General features: G+C 42.3%; 1 protein-coding gene across 2 annotated transcripts in view; it reads left to right on the forward strand.

Annotated features, from left to right (window-relative positions):
• Positions 1–18,949, forward strand: part of atrnl1a (attractin-like 1a) — a 274,339-nt gene that overhangs the window by 104,023 nt on the left and 151,367 nt on the right. For both annotated transcript variants that reach the window (XM_072390520.1, XM_072390521.1), the window contains 2 exons: positions 2,023–2,271; positions 3,285–3,422. In XM_072390520.1, coding sequence (XP_072246621.1) covers positions 2,023–2,271; positions 3,285–3,422 — 387 coding nt within the window. The remainder of the gene's footprint in view (positions 1–2,022; positions 2,272–3,284; positions 3,423–18,949) is intronic.

An 18,949-nucleotide genomic window follows, 5' to 3' on the forward strand; every position in this document is an offset into this window, starting at 1 on the left:
GTGGTTTGGATTAGGGTTATTCTGTTGAGCTGGCTATCTTATGTTGTGAAGTGTTGCCTGTAGAGAAAAATCCAGCGAGCTGTCAGAAAGAAGAGGGCAAATAAGGGGAAGTGAAAGTGGAAATAAGAGGAAAAAGCACAGCAGGGGAGAGAATAAAAAGATGGCTCTCCTCCTTTATAATTTCATTTATGCCCAGAGTGTTTTAAAGTAATACAGAAAGACTGCAATTAAATAAAAATGACAGAAAAGTGAAAGAAGGAGGGGATAATGGTGAAGGAAGCAGCGCTGAAGATGGTTTAGAGAATAGTAATTGAGGGAAAATATGGTGGCAGAGGAGAGATAAAGAGTGGATCTGAGAAAAGAGGGAGCACGTTTGTGATAGTAAAGGAGAACAAATGAATCAGCATTGCTGTGGTGTTGAATAATGCAGCTGCAGAAAACACACAGGGTGTATTTACAGCAGGGACACAGAGAAACAGACACTACTCTGGCTAATGGAAAAGACGAGCAACTTCTAGTGAAGCTGCTAATTTTACTTCAACTCTCCATCTGAGTCAGATCACTGGCCAACGAGAGCAAACCTAAGTTGTGTCAAGCTTCTGGCTTCTTGTGTACATCTCATCTCATTCGTTCCCACAGACGAGTTGAGGCTCAGAATGAGAGCTGGGAAGTAAACCTCAATCTCCAGGACGTAAAACCACACAAACGCTCTCATATCTCCTGTTTTCGACCACAGTCGGAGCAAAACGGGGCGTCAGCATGGAGATTTTTCTTCTCTTTTCACGACTTCTGAATGCCATACCGTCGTTCAATGTGTCATTTTTAATTTCCACCACTAAAGCGCTTCTGAATGTCACGTCCACTTTATGAATACAAATGCTTTTTCTCGACATACGGAACGAGAAGTCAATTTTCTTTCTAAATGTTGAGGGTCAAAGAAGAGGTGAGAATGAAATGCAGCGTGTATTAGGGGCCAGATTTCATCACTGAAGACTTTAATTGTGTTTTTATTGGTGCTTGTTTAAATGTATGAAGGCAGAATCTGGTCTTCTTCTTTCCACGTGCATGTGCAGAAATATAAAATACTACTATTTAAGGATTCTCGCCTTTTTGTTTCCTTTAAAAAAAGATCAGTCTACCACAGAAGTGCACGTCTGACACAGTTTTAAAGCTAAGAGTTTTGTGATTTCGAATGAATCAAAGCATCTGGAGTCGGGCTTAAAACAGAAGCTGCATTGCACTCTATGGTTTTGGCTCCAGACGTTGTCTCTTTAAAGCTTTTAGTGAATGAGAGCAGAGTTGAACCCTTGAACTGAGGACTGGTTGTTTTACACATTTTGGGATTCTTTTATTTATTTGTAATGTTTTAAATCGACATCTGCTGGTTTTAGTTAAATCTCCATCATAGTTGGGTTTAGACCTGATTGTGTGGGGAGAGGAGGAGGATTCGAGTCCAGACATAAAAAGACAGGAGGCTGAAGAAGATTATTTTCAGCTAATAAAAAGCTGGAAAACTAAACTGAGGAAAGCAAAAGCCTAAGAAACCAACAAAAATCTGACTGAAACTCTACAGAAGGACATGAGCCGGGGCTGATGTTGACTATGAGACGCCAGAGAGCTTAAAAACTGTGGAGAACTGATCAGTGGATGGTTGCAAGGCTGCGTGGCAGCGAAGCTGATGGCCAGAACTGAGGAAACTATGGCCGAGAAGACAAAACTACGATAAACGGAGAATAACCAACAAGGAACTAAGAGCAAAGAGACGAATCTGGATGAGAGGAAAACAGCAAAAATCCTGATAAACACAAATGACTAAACCTGAAAGCCCCAGATTTTTTGTTTATTTTTTCATTCTACAACCACTGCTGGTTTACTGTGTAAAAACTGATAAACTGAAAACTGAAATGGGTGGAGAGACGAGTTCAATAATGTAAAAACAAATCTGAGTTTATCCTCTCATGCAAGACTGTGTTGAAGTTTTTGAACTTTTGGTCCCTTTTCTCTCTCCTCTAAACCCACCAGCCCAGAACTGCTCGGGTCTGAGGACGTGTGCCGACTGTCTGCAGAGGGTGGAGTGCGGGTGGTGTGGAGATCCCAGCAACACCGGCAGGGGCGTGTGCATGGAGGGGTCCTACAGGGGCCCTCTGAAGCCCGCGAATGCAAAGCCTGGACCGAGAGACCGGGACATACTGCGAGACAGGGACATGGCAGTGGATCAGAGTCTCTGCTCGTCTGACAGAGGCTACAACTGGGCTTTCATCCAGTGTCCCGGTGAGTGGGCCGCCTGACCCAAACGGGGTGTCATGTGACTCTCTAAAGCAGGGAAGTCAAACTCCGGTCCTCGAGGGCCGCTGTCCGGCAGGTTTTAGATGTTTCACTGCTTCAAAGCACCTGAATCAGATCAATGCATCATTAGCTTGTGCAGAACTTAACAATCTTTAGAAGAGATCCATTTAATCTGAATCAGGTGTGTTGATAAAGGACCCGAGGACCGGACTTTGACATATGTGCTCTAAATGCACTACTAAATGTAATGTTTCCAAATGAATAAAGGATCCTCTCATAAGCATTATTGCCAGGCTGAACAGACGTGACGTGAGATTTGTTGTCACCTGGTCTTAGATCCTTTGATTGGATTAGGCAGCGCTACAGTAGAACAACCTTTTAGCTTGAAAAGCATGCATTCATCTCCGTTTTACCCGGTTATATTGTCTTATTTAAATAACAAGAAGCTTTTTAACCAACTTCTCTTGATAATTTCTTTTTTTTTTTTGTTTTAATCATTAAACCTTCAGTTTCTTCTTGTTAAGTTGAAAAAAACATTGACGTCCTCGGATCTAAAATACATTTTTTTAAAAGTGACTTGATGGTACTTTTACATATTTTTACATTCAGGAGACATTGTTACATAAAGATAAGTATCATCAGTATATGACACCACCCAGGTTGAACATGTACCGTTTGAGAGGTCCTAAAATTGATCCTTGAGGTACACCACTTTGAGAGAGAGGTTATATTTAGATATAAAAACCTTTCTTTCATTGAGATGTAAAGAGAAGCCGTTAGAAACAATCCCAGACAGGCTTATGTGTGTGTTTATGTGCCCGAAATGTCACTCGGATCAATTAGAACCAGAAACAACGATGTCATTTACTACTCCGACCAGCGTTTTCCCTGAAATGTTCAGTTCTAAAACCCGATAATTACATTTCTGGCTTAGACTCTGAGCTTAAAAAGCATGTTTCTTACTTTGTGTGTGTTGTGTGTCTCATCCCCCCCCCCAGCCTGCCAGTGTAATGGTCACAGCAAGTGTGTGAACAGCAGTGTGTGTGAGCACTGTGGGAACCTGACGGCAGGAACACACTGCCAGAGCTGCATGCCCGGTTACTTTGGTGACCCTACCAACGGAGGGAAGTGCAACGGTAGGTGCAGTTCCACATCTTTATAAGATCATAACCCCCACAAAACCAAGAATTTCCCCAAAACCCACTGCTGTTTCAGTTAATTATGTTTGTAAAGTCGTCATCCTTCCTCCACACTGTGTTTGCATCGTGAACCTTCTGTTTAAAACAGCGGTTTCCAGCGCTGTAATAGGCCTCACCATCCTGATGGGGGCAGTATTGGGGCAGAGCTGACCGACTGAAGCTGCACGTGCAGAACGAGCAGGACTGAGGTGTTCAGGGTGAACTTGCAGCCGTATCATGTGGAGATCATTGCAAACACGAGAATATGTTTGTGTTGCAGGGGAGGAAACCACAGGAAAACGTGTGTGTGAAGGGAGAGTGCAATGAGTGAGTGCTGAAGTGAGAGGGAGGTGCAGCAACATCAGTCTCGCTGTGACAGATGTGCGTTTTGGCTTGGTGGCGGCGTGACATTAAATCGCTCTTCATCATTTTCTTATTTCCTGAGTTGACTGGTGTCTCTGTCCCTGGCGGCTTTCTGCAGAGAGCACGCCGCTGATAGATGCACTCCTCTCTACGCCTCCATCCTGGACAGCACGAGACTCGCTTTCTCTTCTTCTCTGGCTTTATTTATGTTTTTCTTCTTCACTTCTTTCTGTTTTCTGTCACTCCTTCTTCCCTCTCCCACTAAATGTTTCTTTAGCCTCTGTCCTTTACATTAACTCCTTTGACTTTCTCCTCTTCATCCCTTTTCTGTTCTTTTTAGCTTCTTAACATTTCCTTTCATTCCCGTCGCCATCTCCCCTCCTTTCAATCCTCACCGTTCCTTTCCAGAAAAATGCTGGTTAAACTGAATTTGTACACAGGTCTGTTTCCTCCACCCCTGTGAAGCCCCTTTACTGACTTCTCCACCTCCATCCTAGTTCTATCCGTCTGCTTTTGCATCCTTTACCTCCTCTGGACCTCTTTAATTTCCACTTTTAAGTCCACCGTGGCTGTTTCCCACCCTCTGTTCTTCTGTCCGTCAAGCCATTCATCCTCCTTTCTACCCCCATTCTCTTTATAAAAGGGACCACTAGATTTACCTTGAGCTAAATGGCTGGGAGGCAATGATGTGTGGCCGATTAGAGGGCTGAGTGATGGAGAGACAGCTTTGTCCCCACCAGAGAGGGGAGAGTGCCTCAGCTTGGAGCCTTGCAGAGGGGACAGGAACAAAGACCGAGACAGGCGACAGAAAAGAAACAGATAAAGCCAGGTGGTAAGATATACAAGGTTAATATGGGTGGAAAAGGACGGATGTCCTTGGATGTGGAGGCGGAGAGACGGAGGACACAGAGGAGAGGGGAGTCTGTCCGTTCCCTGTCCATGTGACAGATGATTAACTAACCTTGTCCAATCTGGGTGAGGCGTGTGTGCCTGCAGAGCATCAGTGTCCCTTTTCATTCACCTTGTCCTGCACACAGACAAAATCAGACCCAGCGACCTTTAGAGCTGCAGCTGACAACATGTCGGATGTGTGTTTAGACTTTTAGATTCTCAGAGGAGAGCGTGGAGTTTAGGAGCTGAATGTTTCATGCGCCTCCTGCAGCGATTTTCCCTCTGCTGATGTCTGGTCTCAGTTTTATTAAAGCAGAAAAACACACCGCTGCAGACAGATTTCTGTAAAGATATTCATCACAGCACAGGCTGGAAGTAGCAGGGTAACAACACAGTGTCACACCTCACAGCCTGTTGAGTCTACATCAGGCCCACATACTCGGAAATTCGTTAAATGTGATGGTGGTTTAACAGCAGAGCTGGAGGATAATGACTGATCCTCATCAGGGTGTGAAAGATGTGTTGTTGGCCTGTCTAATAAACTATTTATTTGTGTCAGTTAGGTACCGTATGTCCTGTTCTGACATCACTGTGGAAGTCACCGTGTTAGTAGTGGATAAACGCACCTGTACACATTTTCTGTCAAAGCAGCCAGACTTTAATTTAATCTTTTAAAGTGGTCTGAAGCAATGCTTTTCCAGGCTTTCTGAAGGTCCTTTAAAGTCTTTCTTTGGCCTGCTTTTGTGCTCTTCTGATCAGACCGTGTGCTGGACCATTTTCACAGGAATATGTTGGTGTTTTCTGTTGGGGTTCAGCCTCTTAACGCTGACCTGTGAATCATTTGAGCTTTTAAAAGTTCCCAAACGTGTTAACAGGGTTTTAATGGTGTCTGTGGGCACTTTCACGAGCAGCCTTTTGCAAAGATGCATAGCTTGGTGCCATTTCTTTAGGTTCATCCATGAAAATAATCCCAAAACCTGCCAGAAAAAGTGGAGCGTTTGCCTTCAACTGGGTGAAAATCTCCCTCCAAGGCTTTGCTGTAAACCTGACAACCACAGTGTCACCTGCATGGTTTCCATGGCGTTTACATCAGGGTGTGGATGCAGGATCTCTGTCCTGTGGCTTTCAGTCCCAGCCCGTCTCTCAGAACCTGAACCTTATGGGTACCCATCTCTGGTCTCTTCTCCTCACTTGGGTGATTCTGATTCTGACTCTGTGCTCCATTTAAAGTCTTAAAAATGATTAAACTAAAGGGATGATGAGAGCTAAACCATCGTTGCATCCTGTGCTGTGGAGGTCTACATGTAAGAATCTCTTACTTCAGGGCTGTTTTGCTCTTATTGTAGGATGTGAGCATCTCTGGGTCAGTAGAAGCAATGAAAGCTGCCATAGTTTCCATCTTGCTTTGCCCTTTCTTAGTTGGTATGAAGCTTCGATGGTCCTCATGTTGGCAGCAATTATAAAGCGTTTTGTATCCAAGAAACTTCAGTTGAACTTCATAGAAGCCAAAGTGCTTCCATATACCATCTCCTAATGCAGTTAACGTACAGAAGCTCTCAGAATCTTTCATCTTGATGCATCTTAGATGTGAGAATTTCCTCCAACCAAAAGCTGTCCAACTGAAAAGTTCAGACCTTCAACACTGATGTGAAGAAACAGCAGAGTGAGCTCTTTGTACTTATTTTCCTCCTGTTTAATAGCGACAGTCGGTGCTGACCAACGCTGCTTAACGCGCCCCGAAGAGCATCGTTCAGCTTCTGGTTTCAACTCAGCCTGCATCTTTGGTGATGAAAATTGTCAAAAAATCAGACAAAGGTGAATGAAATCTTTCATGCTGCAACGTGGTCCTCTAAAGAAACTCAGAATACTCCAGACGGAGGGTCAGATGTTACAGGATCTTGTTCAGGTTGCTTAAAAAGGTGTAAATTTCCTGCAACCAAACAGCACAGCTTTGTCAGGTTATCAATCTGAACATTTTATCTGGAATTATTGCATTATTTAGTTAGTTTTTTGTTATATCTTTGTTTGTAAGTCGCTTTGGATAAAAACATTATTTGAGTTCTTAAAGGAACAGTGTGTTTGACTTGGAGGCATCTCGCTGTAAAGATGCAGATTGTATCCACTCCTCACCTCAGAGACACAGTGAAAGGACAGTTGGTTCTTGGTTTGTCCACTCTGGGCTACTGTAGAAATATGTTGAAGCAACACTGAGATTTAATGGACCAAGAACTCAGTGTTATACACTGAGTCAGACTGAAATATCTGTAATTTACATTTAGATTTGTGTCTCATTAGATTTACAAAAAGCCAGAAAATTAAGCTTTAAAACACACAGAGAGGTGGAGAGAGATGGAATAAATTAGCTCCTGTTAGTTGTAAGACATGCAAAATATTGTATGTGTGACTGACTTTGCTTCCTGTGTGAGCTGATTGGGTCGTGGTGACTGATGTGATTATTTCTAACTGTGTGGAATAATCAAAGTAGGGTAGTGAATGTATCTGGTGCATTGCCTCAGCCTGATTTCTTTTGATCACAACATGTCTTGTGTGCTTTTCTGGAGTAATTGGGTGAGTTCTTTGGTTCAGTTGGACACAGCATCACCCACAGCAAACAGACCACTCTGCTCCCGCCGAAGTGCCTTCCAGGCAACACTTGAGCTTGTAGTATCTCTTCTCGTGCTTGTTATCCTTTGTGCTTCAGCACACAGTGCTCGACTGCCACCGGCACCTCTCACTGAGCAGTTTTATTGCTTCCATAAATTTTGCATGATACACATCAGTGGTTCCCCATCTCCATCGCACTCTGATGCTCCATCTCTCTCTGCACCACCTCCCCACTCTGTCAGCATGGAAACGCTTCCCGAGCCAAAGGTTGCTGTGCGGTTATGGCAATGTTTAGTCACTCATCTCAGAGGTTTCATCATTTCTCAACAGGTTCTTCTGGGACTTTGGTATCATTCAGTCTGTAGGAAAGAAATAATAAACTGGATCGAGATTAAATGAGAGAGGAGTGCCTGACATCAATTGTGAAGGAAGATGTTTAATGAGATTTTTTCCCCCTTTTTCATAGCTGTTAATTACTGCTTATCCAAAGTAATGTTTCATGGATTTATGGATGTATTTAAACCCATTAACCTCTCACCTGTTGGCAGCTGGGATAGGCTCCAAGCCTGTGACCCTGGACTGGATTAAGGGTGTAAAGGAAGTGGATGAACAACTAGTGTGTGTGTGTTGGTGCACGTGACATAGTGTTGCAAAGGTCACATTCGTCATTTCGTTGACTCATTTTGAGATGCAGTCACCACAGCAGCTGCAGTGAACAACAAACAGCTCGTAGCTTTTTACATGCAGTTATGTCTTCTTAAGTCGTTTAAGTGATTAAAGATTGTCTCATCTCTGCAGCAAAAAGTGCACGGTTGTTAAAACGCTCAGACAGCGACTGGTCGGGGGGGCGCCACATGTTGTCCTCAGTCACTGCTTTCTTTCAGCCTTGTAGAGCTTTACCTCCACCTTAAAATCAGAGGAAGTGATCAGATAACACCTGTGAGTAGAGGCCGGCCGATACATCGGGCCAATGCAGGTTTTTACTATCAAGTAGCGCATTAGCTATTGTTCACATTTCTTTTAAAAAAAAGTGGGTTTTTTTGTTTCTTTTTCTGTTAATAAATCTTCTCAGGAGGTAATTGGCACTACAAAGGCCTCATGCTGCTACGTAAAGTGTTTCTATTTTCTATTAACCTTTATTTATACAGGTAAAATCTCATTGAGACCCAGGGTCTCATTTGCAAGAGAGACCTGTTTTAGGCAGGCAGCAAAACACAAAGTTACAGATTAACTAATTAAAACGGGAACATATGATAATTAATGATAATAAAATTAAAGAAAAAAGGAACTAGTTAAGTACAGAACATGTGCAGACCCCCCCTGACTGTCTCACCAGCCTTCCTACAAGTAATTTGAAGTCCTCTAGTGAAATAAAACTGGACAGCTATTGTCATATATTTAAATCTTCTACATTGTTTGCGACTGTTAATATCTTTTGTTTTGTTCTTTTTTCTTGTTTAAATTGAGACTTCTGTAACATTTGTTATCGTTGTGCCATTTTTATCATGTAAATGGAGGAAAAACACCAATATCGGCCTAAAAATCGTCAGCACATCGGTTAAGACTGATGTCAAAATAATCGGTATAAGCCTTAAAAAACCCGTATCGGTCTATCACTCTTTCTTAGTTGTGCTTGAAAAGTTCTACAGATATAAACTCCTGCGATTCAGTGTCATTACTTTGTTCTCTTGCTCTCCTGTCACAGGCAGCTGAACTAAACCAGAAAAAAAAAAATTGTAAATTGTTGTTCAGGAATGATTCCAGGCTTGGTTGTTGAAAATTAAGCTTTGGAGCCGTGGGAAATCAATAAATCTGCTTGTTTTGAAAAGATGTGAAGTTGCACAAAGACACATCTGTGTTGGGAGGATGAATTCGGACCGTCTTTATCCCTCAGACTGGTTGGAGGGCGACGACTCGAATCACAAATCCAACGGTCCAGTCAGGCGCAGATGGTTTAATTGCCTTTACCTCTGCTGCAGGTGGTTTGGATGGTCTGAGTAGCTCTGTTTCACCTTCAGCTTTAATATTTTCCTTATAAATCAAACAGATTGATTTACAACAACTAAGTGTGGGATCTTTTGTGAACATCAAATTTAAAGACTGCCGTTTGAGCCCGTAGTAAAAAGGTTTGCTCTGTTGGTAACGATGGCCTCTTATGTCCCGGTTGATCATCGCTGCCTCCTTTTCTCTTCTTCTTGAGTTTTATATGCACAGCCTCTGTGAAAGGAGCATTAATGTTTCTTCTGTGGAGCAGCTGAAGGCTGTCTCTGCAGGGAACTGGTAGCACCAGAGACCGGGACAGCCGGGGAAGCTGGTCGTTTGTTAGCTAATGAGCTCGTTCCATTTCTTCTTCTCTGAGAAGTCGTGATCAGGCTGCCAAATTCAGTCTGGACTACCATCTCATTTATGCATATAAGTGATACGTTTCTGCATATATGTGTGATTTTAAGCAAGCTTGCGTACCTGTGGGCCCCTGTGGCAAAACTGCTACCCAGAATCCTTTGCTGTCTCTGGTCATCTTTCCTCTGGCGGAACTATTCTTGGCTTCTGACGGGTGGCTCAGTAAATGTGTTTGAGGTCTCTCCGCAGCTTCTCATGTTGAATAAGCGTCTTTATTTAATGATTTTTTGGTTTAATTTGTGGATTAATTAATGCAAACTGATATTATCCACCCACCTTTTAATAAATGAGCTGATGTGCTATCATGTAAGACAAGCAATCAAGCTCCGAACAGTAAGAAAATACATGATTTGCCTCATTGAAATTAACATAACTTTTCACACTTGCTACAAATGGAATCGCATCACCTTGCAATTTGTGCACGTAAGATCAATGTGTGCACGCTGGAGTATAGCGCAGTGTGGAGTAGCAATGCATCAGAGGCTTGTTAATTAAATGGGGACCATACAGAGAAGTGTAGCACTTAAAGCCTCTAACTTATTGATTGTCCTGTTTCTGAAAAAGATTTTAATCTTGATTTGTAAATGTTTTAAATTAACCTGCAAGTTAGTGCAGAACGATGGCTCGAGAGCTCCTGAAGCTGAGCAGAGCGCTTCCTCTCATCCACAAATCTATCACAGCGTTTGCAACGGTGTTAAAGACGTTGGCTTCTGCTCTGTATTTGTGTGCCTGGGCCTGACGGTGCAGCACTCACCTGAAGCTAAAAAGGTATTTTATTCATTTAAAACCGTCACAAAGCGGCACAGAAATGTTTTTTTGTGTGTTGTTCACAGGGGGCAGACAGTCGAGTCACATGACCATGAACAGGTTTTCCTTCCTGCTGCACAGTGCAGACGTCATTAACTTAGAGGTTTTCCTTCCTGCTGCACAGTGCAGACATCATTAACTTAGAGGTTTTCCTTCATGTTGCACAGTGCAGACATCATTAACTTAGAGGTTTTCCTTCCTGCAGCACAGTGCAGACGTCATTAACTTAGAGGTTTTCCTTCATGTTGCACAGTGCAGACATCAGGAACTTAGAGGTTTTCCTTCCTGCTGCACAGTGCAGACGTCATTAACTTAAAGGTTTTCCTTCCTGTTGCACAGTGCAGACATCATTAACTTAGAGGTTTTCCTTCCTGCTGCACAGTGCAGACGTCATTAACTTAGAGGTTTTCCTTCATGCTGCACAGTGCAGACGTCATTAACTTAGAGGTTTTCCTTCATGCTGCACAGTGCAGACATCATTAACTTAAAGGTTTTCCTTCATGCTGCACAGTGCAGACATCATTAACTTAGAGGTTTTCCTTCATGCTGCACAGTGCAGACATCATTAACTTAGAGGTTTTCCTTCCTGCTGCACAGTGCAGACGTCATTAACTTAGAGGTTTTCCTTCATGTTGCACAGTGCAGACGTCATTAACTTAGAGGTTTTCCTTCATGTTGCACAGTGCAGACGTCATTAACTTAGAGGTTTTCCTTCATGTTGCACAGTGCAGACATCATTAACTTAGAGGTTTTCCTTCATGTTGCACAGTGCAGACATCATTAACTTAGAGGTTTTCCTTCCTGCTGCACAGTGCAGACGTCATTAACTTAGAGGTTTTCCTTCCTGCTGCACAGTGCAGACATCATTAACTTAGAGGTTTTCCTTCCTGCTGCACAGTGCAGACATCATTAACTTAGAGGTTTTCCTTCCTGCTGCACAGTGCAGACATCATTAACTTAGAGGTTTTCCTTCATGTTGCACAGTGCAGACATCATTAACTTAGAGGTTTTCCTTCCTGCTGCACAGTGCAGACGTCATTAACTTAGAGGTTTTCCTTCCTGCTGCACAGTGCAGACATCATTAACTTAGAGGTTTTCCTTCATGTTGCACAGTGCAGACGTCATTAACTTAAAGGTTTTCCTTCATGTTGCACAGTGCAGACATCATTAACTTAGAGGTTTTCCTTCCTGCTGCACAGTGCAGACGTCATTAACTTAGAGGTTTTCCTTCCTGCTGCACAGTGCAGACATCATTAACTTAGAGGTTTTCCTTCCTGCTGCACAGTGCAGACATCAGGAACTTAGAGGTTTTCCTTCATTGAATAAACTGTTGAACTAAGTCAGGAACAATATGACTTATCCAGAGATGGAGATATCTAAAAGCTGCTTAAAGGGCTCTTAAAGTTTTTGGTTTTGAACTGAGATTCTTCTGCTTCAGTGCGATACTCTGAGGTTTTCTACCTTTTTAAGTCACCCCAATATTCACTTGAAGCTTTGAGTTGATTATCAGTTAAACTCCTGCGAACCTCGATATGGATCATAACTGGATTGAATCTGTCCCCTCCAGCAGCCAGCTCCCTGACGCCTACAGCAACAGAAAGTTTCAGTCTGAAAATGAGGTGGCTGGGTTTGGTTGCAGTGAACTCTGCTCTGTTCGTCCGGTCGGTTCATTTGAGCTGATCTGAGCTCTGCAGACGGCGTCCTCCACAGTCTCTGAGCAGATGACGTCTCTTTTTTTAATCATCAAACCTTATTTCACTCACTTGGAAATAGTTTGAATTATTGATGTTTCTCTGGGTGGTTAAGAGGACATTTTTCTGTGATGTGACAAATTTATTTCTGCTTTATTCAGACTTTATTATATATTCTATCAAAAGTTTTGAATCACTGAAAACAATTAGAAAATCTGCCTTAAATCTAGTAAATGTTTAATTTTCAGGACACTGTGAGGTTTTAAGCTATAAATTCTGTTATAAATTAGCCTAAAAACTGACACCAGGAGATGACTGATGGGAATCTTAAGACTTCACTTTGGAAAGTAGATGAATCTGGGCTTTAAATCTGCTGGTGAAGGGAAATGAATTAATATAGTGTATCTGAGCCATGTGTATTCTCACATATTTTAACAGTCCTCTGTGCTTGCCCTCTTTGCCTTGGTGAGAAACACCGTCCCTTCATTAAAGCCAGAATAAAGCTCAGTCATCTCTTATCTTACAAACCGCTCCGTCTGGCTGACTCGTACTTTTTCTTTGTCTGGTTGGACGGAGGTGGAGGGCGACACTGATGATAATGAACCAAATATTCAAGGAAACGGTGATTGATTATAATCCTTAAGGAACCCCGGAGAGCTGGAGCTTGTAAAAGTGTCACAATGTGAAAGCTTTTTGGAAGAAAATGTAAATTATTGACTAAATGAATGTCCTTTTAAGTCATAGCTGGCAGCTGTTTTTCACTTCATCCCGACACCAGCTTATGAGTCTTCGGTCTGCTTCAGTTCGGTCAAAAATTGCAACAAAGCACGAATTTCTGCACACACACCTGACATCTCCGTACCTACAAAAAAAAGCTAATTATACCCGTAAATTCAACCCAGCAGGAGCTCTGCCGCCTGGAATGTACTGTTGAGATCTTTATTTTGTCGTCTAACCTGAAAGAAGTAGTTTATATTTAATCTAAACAGGTCGACCCACCTGCCCAGATAAGGGTTAAAGGTACTGAAACATGGATTTAACAGGTGAGGAACCTTCTCCTGATGTTTATTTTCCACCTTTTTAATGATTTTCAGGCAGTTTCAACACATGCCGTTGCAGCTTGTGTCCATAGAAGCATTTATTACCCTGTGCACATAGGTAAAAACATTCGAAATCTGGTTCCAGAACAGTTAATTACATTTTGGGATAGTTTCTCAGACCAAAAACTCTTCACTGCCATCGTTTTTCATCAGCTCAGAATATACACAAGTGTTATCTTTATTCATGTATGTTTTTCTGTTCTTTGTTCTTTTTGATTCATGGGCATTTTCCCCAACTCGAACTCGTGTTTTTGGGAAAACGATGCCATAAAACACGGTCAGCGTGCACTAAAACGAGCTTCACAGAAGAATTCTTGCCTTGTTTGTTTAGCTATTCCCCAACACTGCATGTTAATATTTGACAGCAGCAGGAAAGGATTAAGTGTTTTGTGTGTAGTTCTGACTGCTTCTTAAGTCTAACAGCGCAGAACTCCCCCTCCTCCCCCGACCATTAAGTTATCTCCAGTTTTATAACTGCAAAGCCTTTGGGAATAAGACAGAGCCGTCTGTAGAAACAGATAAGAAGTTCACTGAGGTTTGTTCTCTAATATTTTGCCACTGATTTATTTCCTCAGCTCTACCTGTGTCTGAATGAGTCATGCAGGCAGCTTCCCTCCTACACACCATCAGCAGGCATGTTTTCCATCGTGTGTGTGCATGAAGAGGCTCAGCGTTGGGGGAGGGGTAGACCATAGAAGTCATGGGGTCTGTGATTTATATCAAATCAACCCTTTTTGCTAAGAGATCAGGTTTTTTCTGTATTGTCAGCAAATGTGACGTGTGATGTGTCTCCTCTGTCTATTTTATTCATTCATGCTCTTCTTTTTGCTTCTTCTGATCACATTTGTCCTCTCTTAAGACCTGAAATGACTTTTTCTGGACCCTTGAGTGGTTTTACTTTGTATTTCTGCCTCAATATGACCTCAAAAATGATCTGATATTTCCCAAATGTCTTAATGGTAGATTCAGAGAGCCAAATTGAACAGGTGACACCACGAATATTTCTCCCGTTCCTCCTAACAGAACAGCCTAAACCTCTGATAAACCCTCCAGGGACAGACTTTCCTTAAAGGCTGCGCTAAAGATGTCTTTATTTAAAAAAAATATCACACAAAACACCCTCAAGTCTTAAGATTTCCATAAAACGTACTGAAGGCTGTGACCTAACAGGAAATCTTTTAAATCGGGTAAATTGCTGAATAAAAGCCCTTTAAAAATCAAGCTTTATTTTGACCACATCTCAAAGTTAATGGCGATTAATGAAGGAAATGAACAGATCCAGAGAAGAGGAGAAACCTACTGGATTGATTTCTGCATTCGCTGCTTTACAGCTCTTCTCATCCAGCCACCTTTCAGCTAATGATTGCTTTACAGTTACATAATAAAGGATATTTCCAGTCATTTAATTAGTGTTCAGTAGTTCAGTTTCTTTATTGGCTAAGAGATAGAAATAACCCGGACTAATAACATTTACAGTTTCTATCTTTCACGATATGGATTCTGAGCCACATGACGCTGCTTTTGGTCTTTGTTTTCATATGAAGAGCAACAAAGAAAGCAAAGAAGCTAACAGGAAGACCTCACATAGGCTGTAACAGGTTCTGCAGTTATCCGTCAGGCTGTCACTGCGTTTTGATGGAGCTTTTTCCATTTTACTGAAGTTAAGTTCACATAACAGCTCCCAGTTTTTGCTTCAAACTTAAATAGTTTCTGTCCATGTGAAATAGACCTGAGAGGTAGCTTCAACCCCTGAATATTTTCCTTTTTTTTTTAGATTTTTAACCCCAGAACCCTCAGTTAATTATTAGATTGTCAGATTTAACACAAACTTTGCACAAAATTCAAACAAAGTTAGAACTGAAAGGCAGATGATGCCTCAGATTTTCATTTACTCCTGCCTTCTAACCTCTTATCTCCTCCTTTTTAGTGAACGTTTAAAGAAATGTCTTCAGTCTTGTTTTCACCTGGTTTGCAGCATTCGGGCTCAAATTAAAGGCAGAAAGTCATATTTGTCTGTTTTGATTCAATTTAGTCCCCAAAGGGAAATGATATCGCCGCAGTATACAGGTGAACTCTCAATGGGCCACATGGACAGACACCTGGAGCCAACAGATGGACATCTATGTCTGAAATCCAGATGTTGTTCCTACAGCCATGTTTCGGTGAAACAAATAATATTCCCTTCCCGATGATTTCTCATCAGGGCTCAAAGCTCATCCATTTTATCTGCCAGTGATTTCACATTTCCCACGATGAGCAAAGGGAAGAGATGGTTTAAACTTCCTCCTCCTTTGGCTCCATTTTGTTCCTCAGCTCTGCATCCTCGACACATGGATTTGGGCTCTTGCTCAGTCAGAAGTTGGTGTTTTTTACGGTTTTTGGTGTTTTTTTTCTACTTGTTTGTTTGTTTCAATGAGGAATAAAAACACAACAAACAGATTTTTACCTCAGTTGTAGATTTGCTGATGCACATGATATGATAGCCGTTGAATGCAGTGAAACCGACGCTTCTCAGACCCGTGAGACGGTGCTTTCTGTGTTTTCCCCTCACAGCTGCTGAGTCTTTGTTGTTCTGTTGGTGCTGGCGGTGAAACCTCTGAGAGCAGATGAGGGCATGCGTCTCTTCTCTTTTTGTGCCATTGTTTGCAACTCTTTAAATCAATATTGTGTGAACTGCAGGCAGAACCCAAACCTGCGATTCACACACCTGTGATTTGTCAACTATGTCAAATTTCAAAGGCAATTTTCTCCTCAGGGCTCCGTTATCGGCACTTATAGTTTGGTGTGCTGTTTGTATTTTTGCTTCTGGTCAATCTAATTTCAGTGTTTTTCTGGTGCCGCTGCAGCATCTCAGTTTTTCAGGTTGAACAACACCAATTGGGCTCTCAGCCTGCTGACATTTAAACACTGCTCCAACCCTGTTTTACTCAGTTTGTGCACTCAAATCTAAATACTCGAAGCGAATCTTCCGTGTTATATTCTGTGTTAGCGACACAATCAGCTCTGTTTTCCAGGCAGGGGAGGGGAGGAAGCACAACAGGTTGTTTTCATCTCTTCATCCGTCGGTTCCTTGGCTTTACCTTGACCTGAGCTCACCACTCTTTTATTACGAGGCTTGTCTCTGAGCCAATTGGAAAGAGTAAGAACAAAGCACAAAGTCATTTCAGCTGGAACGAGGCGCTCTGTGTGGAGAACACACAGAAAAACACACTAACACAAGGGTACAGGGAACGTTCTTGTTTGTCTCTCCCTGTCGTGGCTGCAAGCAGAAGTGATTTAGTGTTTAAATTACAGCTTCTGCTCCATGTGAATCATCTGACTACATCATGCTCTGCTTTTAAATAACAAAACAATTAAAAAGATTAGATGCAGCCAAAAAAGCTCTTTTTTTTTGCTGTGGTCAAACCCTGCAACAAATCATGTTCCTGTTTCTGGAGTCCAGATTGTTCCAGGTGGTTTTTTTAGAGGGTCACGTCCACTTTGACTAATTACACCGCCAGTTTTATATTTTAATGGCAAATATTTTTAGGTTTTGTCTCACTGTTTGCTTGATGTTTGGCTCCATAGTCTCCAGAGTCCTCAGCAGCATCACTGTGCAGTGAGATAGTTGTAGGAATTTTCCCTCTTATTTATATTCTTTGGAGACTGAGAAGCTTCACTTTCACTTTCACTTTCAGCTGATTTTCAGTTGTGGAAAAATAAGCTAATCAAACAGATCATCTTCTCTCTTTTAGCCACAGCTGAGATGGAAAATCCTGGCTCGTAATGTTAACCCCAGTTAAAGGGAAACTTTTTTAAACCTAGAAATTAAATGTTTCTGTTTCTGTTTATGTATTTAGCTCTCTCTTTTATCCAAAGCGACTTACAAATGAAGATATAACAGCTATATAAAAAGCTAACAATAAGCTACATAGAAGGAACCCAGGAGTCCGACTCTGTCAGAGGGGACAGAGTAGAGATAGGGTGCAGGCATAGAAGGAAGTGCAGAAAGATAAAGTGCAGAGATAGAGGGGGGAGGGAAGTACAAGGTAAGTGCTGGGATAGGAGATGCTCTCTGAAGAGCTGGGTTTTCAGGAGCTTCCTGAAGATAGACAGGGACGCCCCTGTTCTGGTAGCGCTCGGTAGGTCATTCCACCATCGTGGGACGACACATGAACAGAGTTTGGATTGTCTTAGGCGTGGTGTAGGAGCTGCTAGACGACAATCCTGGGACCAACGGAGGGACCCAGTTGGGACAGAAGCTTTTGCAAGAGCATTCAAGTAGATGGAGCCGTTCCATTAAGCTCTTTGTAGCTAACATCAGGGACTTGAAATACGTTCAACTACTCACCGAGAGTAATTTGGCAAAGTCTGCATCCTTCGTAAGATATTTAGATATTTGAGTGAACGGGGCTTAGACGATGCAGCCTCTAAATAAGGCATTATCTGTCTTTATTTCACCAATACTTTAAGAAGAATGAATGAATGAACGTGTGCTATAGCTCTGTTAGCTCATAGCTGCTGTTATGTGGCTACTTGCAGCTATAGGAGAGCTAACGGAGGGATTTCTACACAGGCACTCTACTGGGACCACTTCATCCACACGCCCCCCTGCAGCACAGTTTATTCACTCCGTGCTCTGTGACAGTCGGCTAACTTCACACAGAGTTTGCTGCTGATAGTTTTGTGCAACATGGCAGGATATTTATCAGATTTTGACAACATGAACGACTTTGAGTAAGATGGACGTTCTTACCGGAGTGAATGAGCTGTGCTGCAGGGGGGCGTGTGGATGAAGTCGTGTGTAGAAATCCCTCCATTAGCTGCAAGTAGCCACATAACAGCAGCTATGAGCTAACAGAGCTATAGCACACGTTCATTCATTCATTCTTCTTAAAGTATTGGTGAAATAAAGACAGATAATGCCTTATTTAGAGGCTGCACCGAGACTCACCGAGAGCAATTTGGCGAAAGTCTGCATCCTTCGTAAGCTATTTAGATAACTCGAGATCCATATAACGGAGTGAACGGGGCTTAGAGCCTCTAAATAAGGCATTATCTGTCTTTATTTCACCAATACGTGTGCTATAGCTCTGTTAGCTTATAGCTGCTGTTATGTGGCTACTTGCAGCTATAGGAGAGCTGACGGAGGGATTTCTACACAGGCACTCTACTGGGACCACTTCATCCACGTATTTCATGCCAGAACTAAGGTCTAGATTTAAAACTACCGGAGTTCCCTTTAATGCTCCAGCTTGCATTGCATTGTTCTGTGTAACAGGAGACCAGCAGGGGGCGCTGTGCGTAGAGATGGATGCTGGTACAGGAAGTGAGAGCAGTGCCAAAAACACTGAGAAGTTTGTGTATTTTTATCCAGAAATGCCATTTTATTTAGGATTTATTGTTTTTCAGTATAAATAAAAGAAAGATCAACTTGTTGACCGATTTATAACGAGAGCATGTGGCGCTCAGCGCTGATAATTCATGGACTTTGTAGGGCAGAAAGTCTCGTTTCTTGTCTTCACAGCTCTCAGGGGTTTGTACTTTCAGTATAAGATGCATCTGAGGCGGTCTCTGGCGAGCAGGATGTCCAGTTTCTTTGATCTGCTCCATCTCCTGCGACCCCGTTGGCCTCGTCTGGTGGTGTTCG

The sequence above is a fragment of the Leuresthes tenuis genome, unplaced genomic scaffold (genome assembly GCF_036924035.1).
Source record: "Leuresthes tenuis unplaced genomic scaffold, fLeuTen1.0.hap1 SCAF_8, whole genome shotgun sequence".
In the NCBI taxonomy this organism is placed as follows: Eukaryota; Metazoa; Chordata; class Actinopteri; order Atheriniformes; family Atherinopsidae; genus Leuresthes; species Leuresthes tenuis.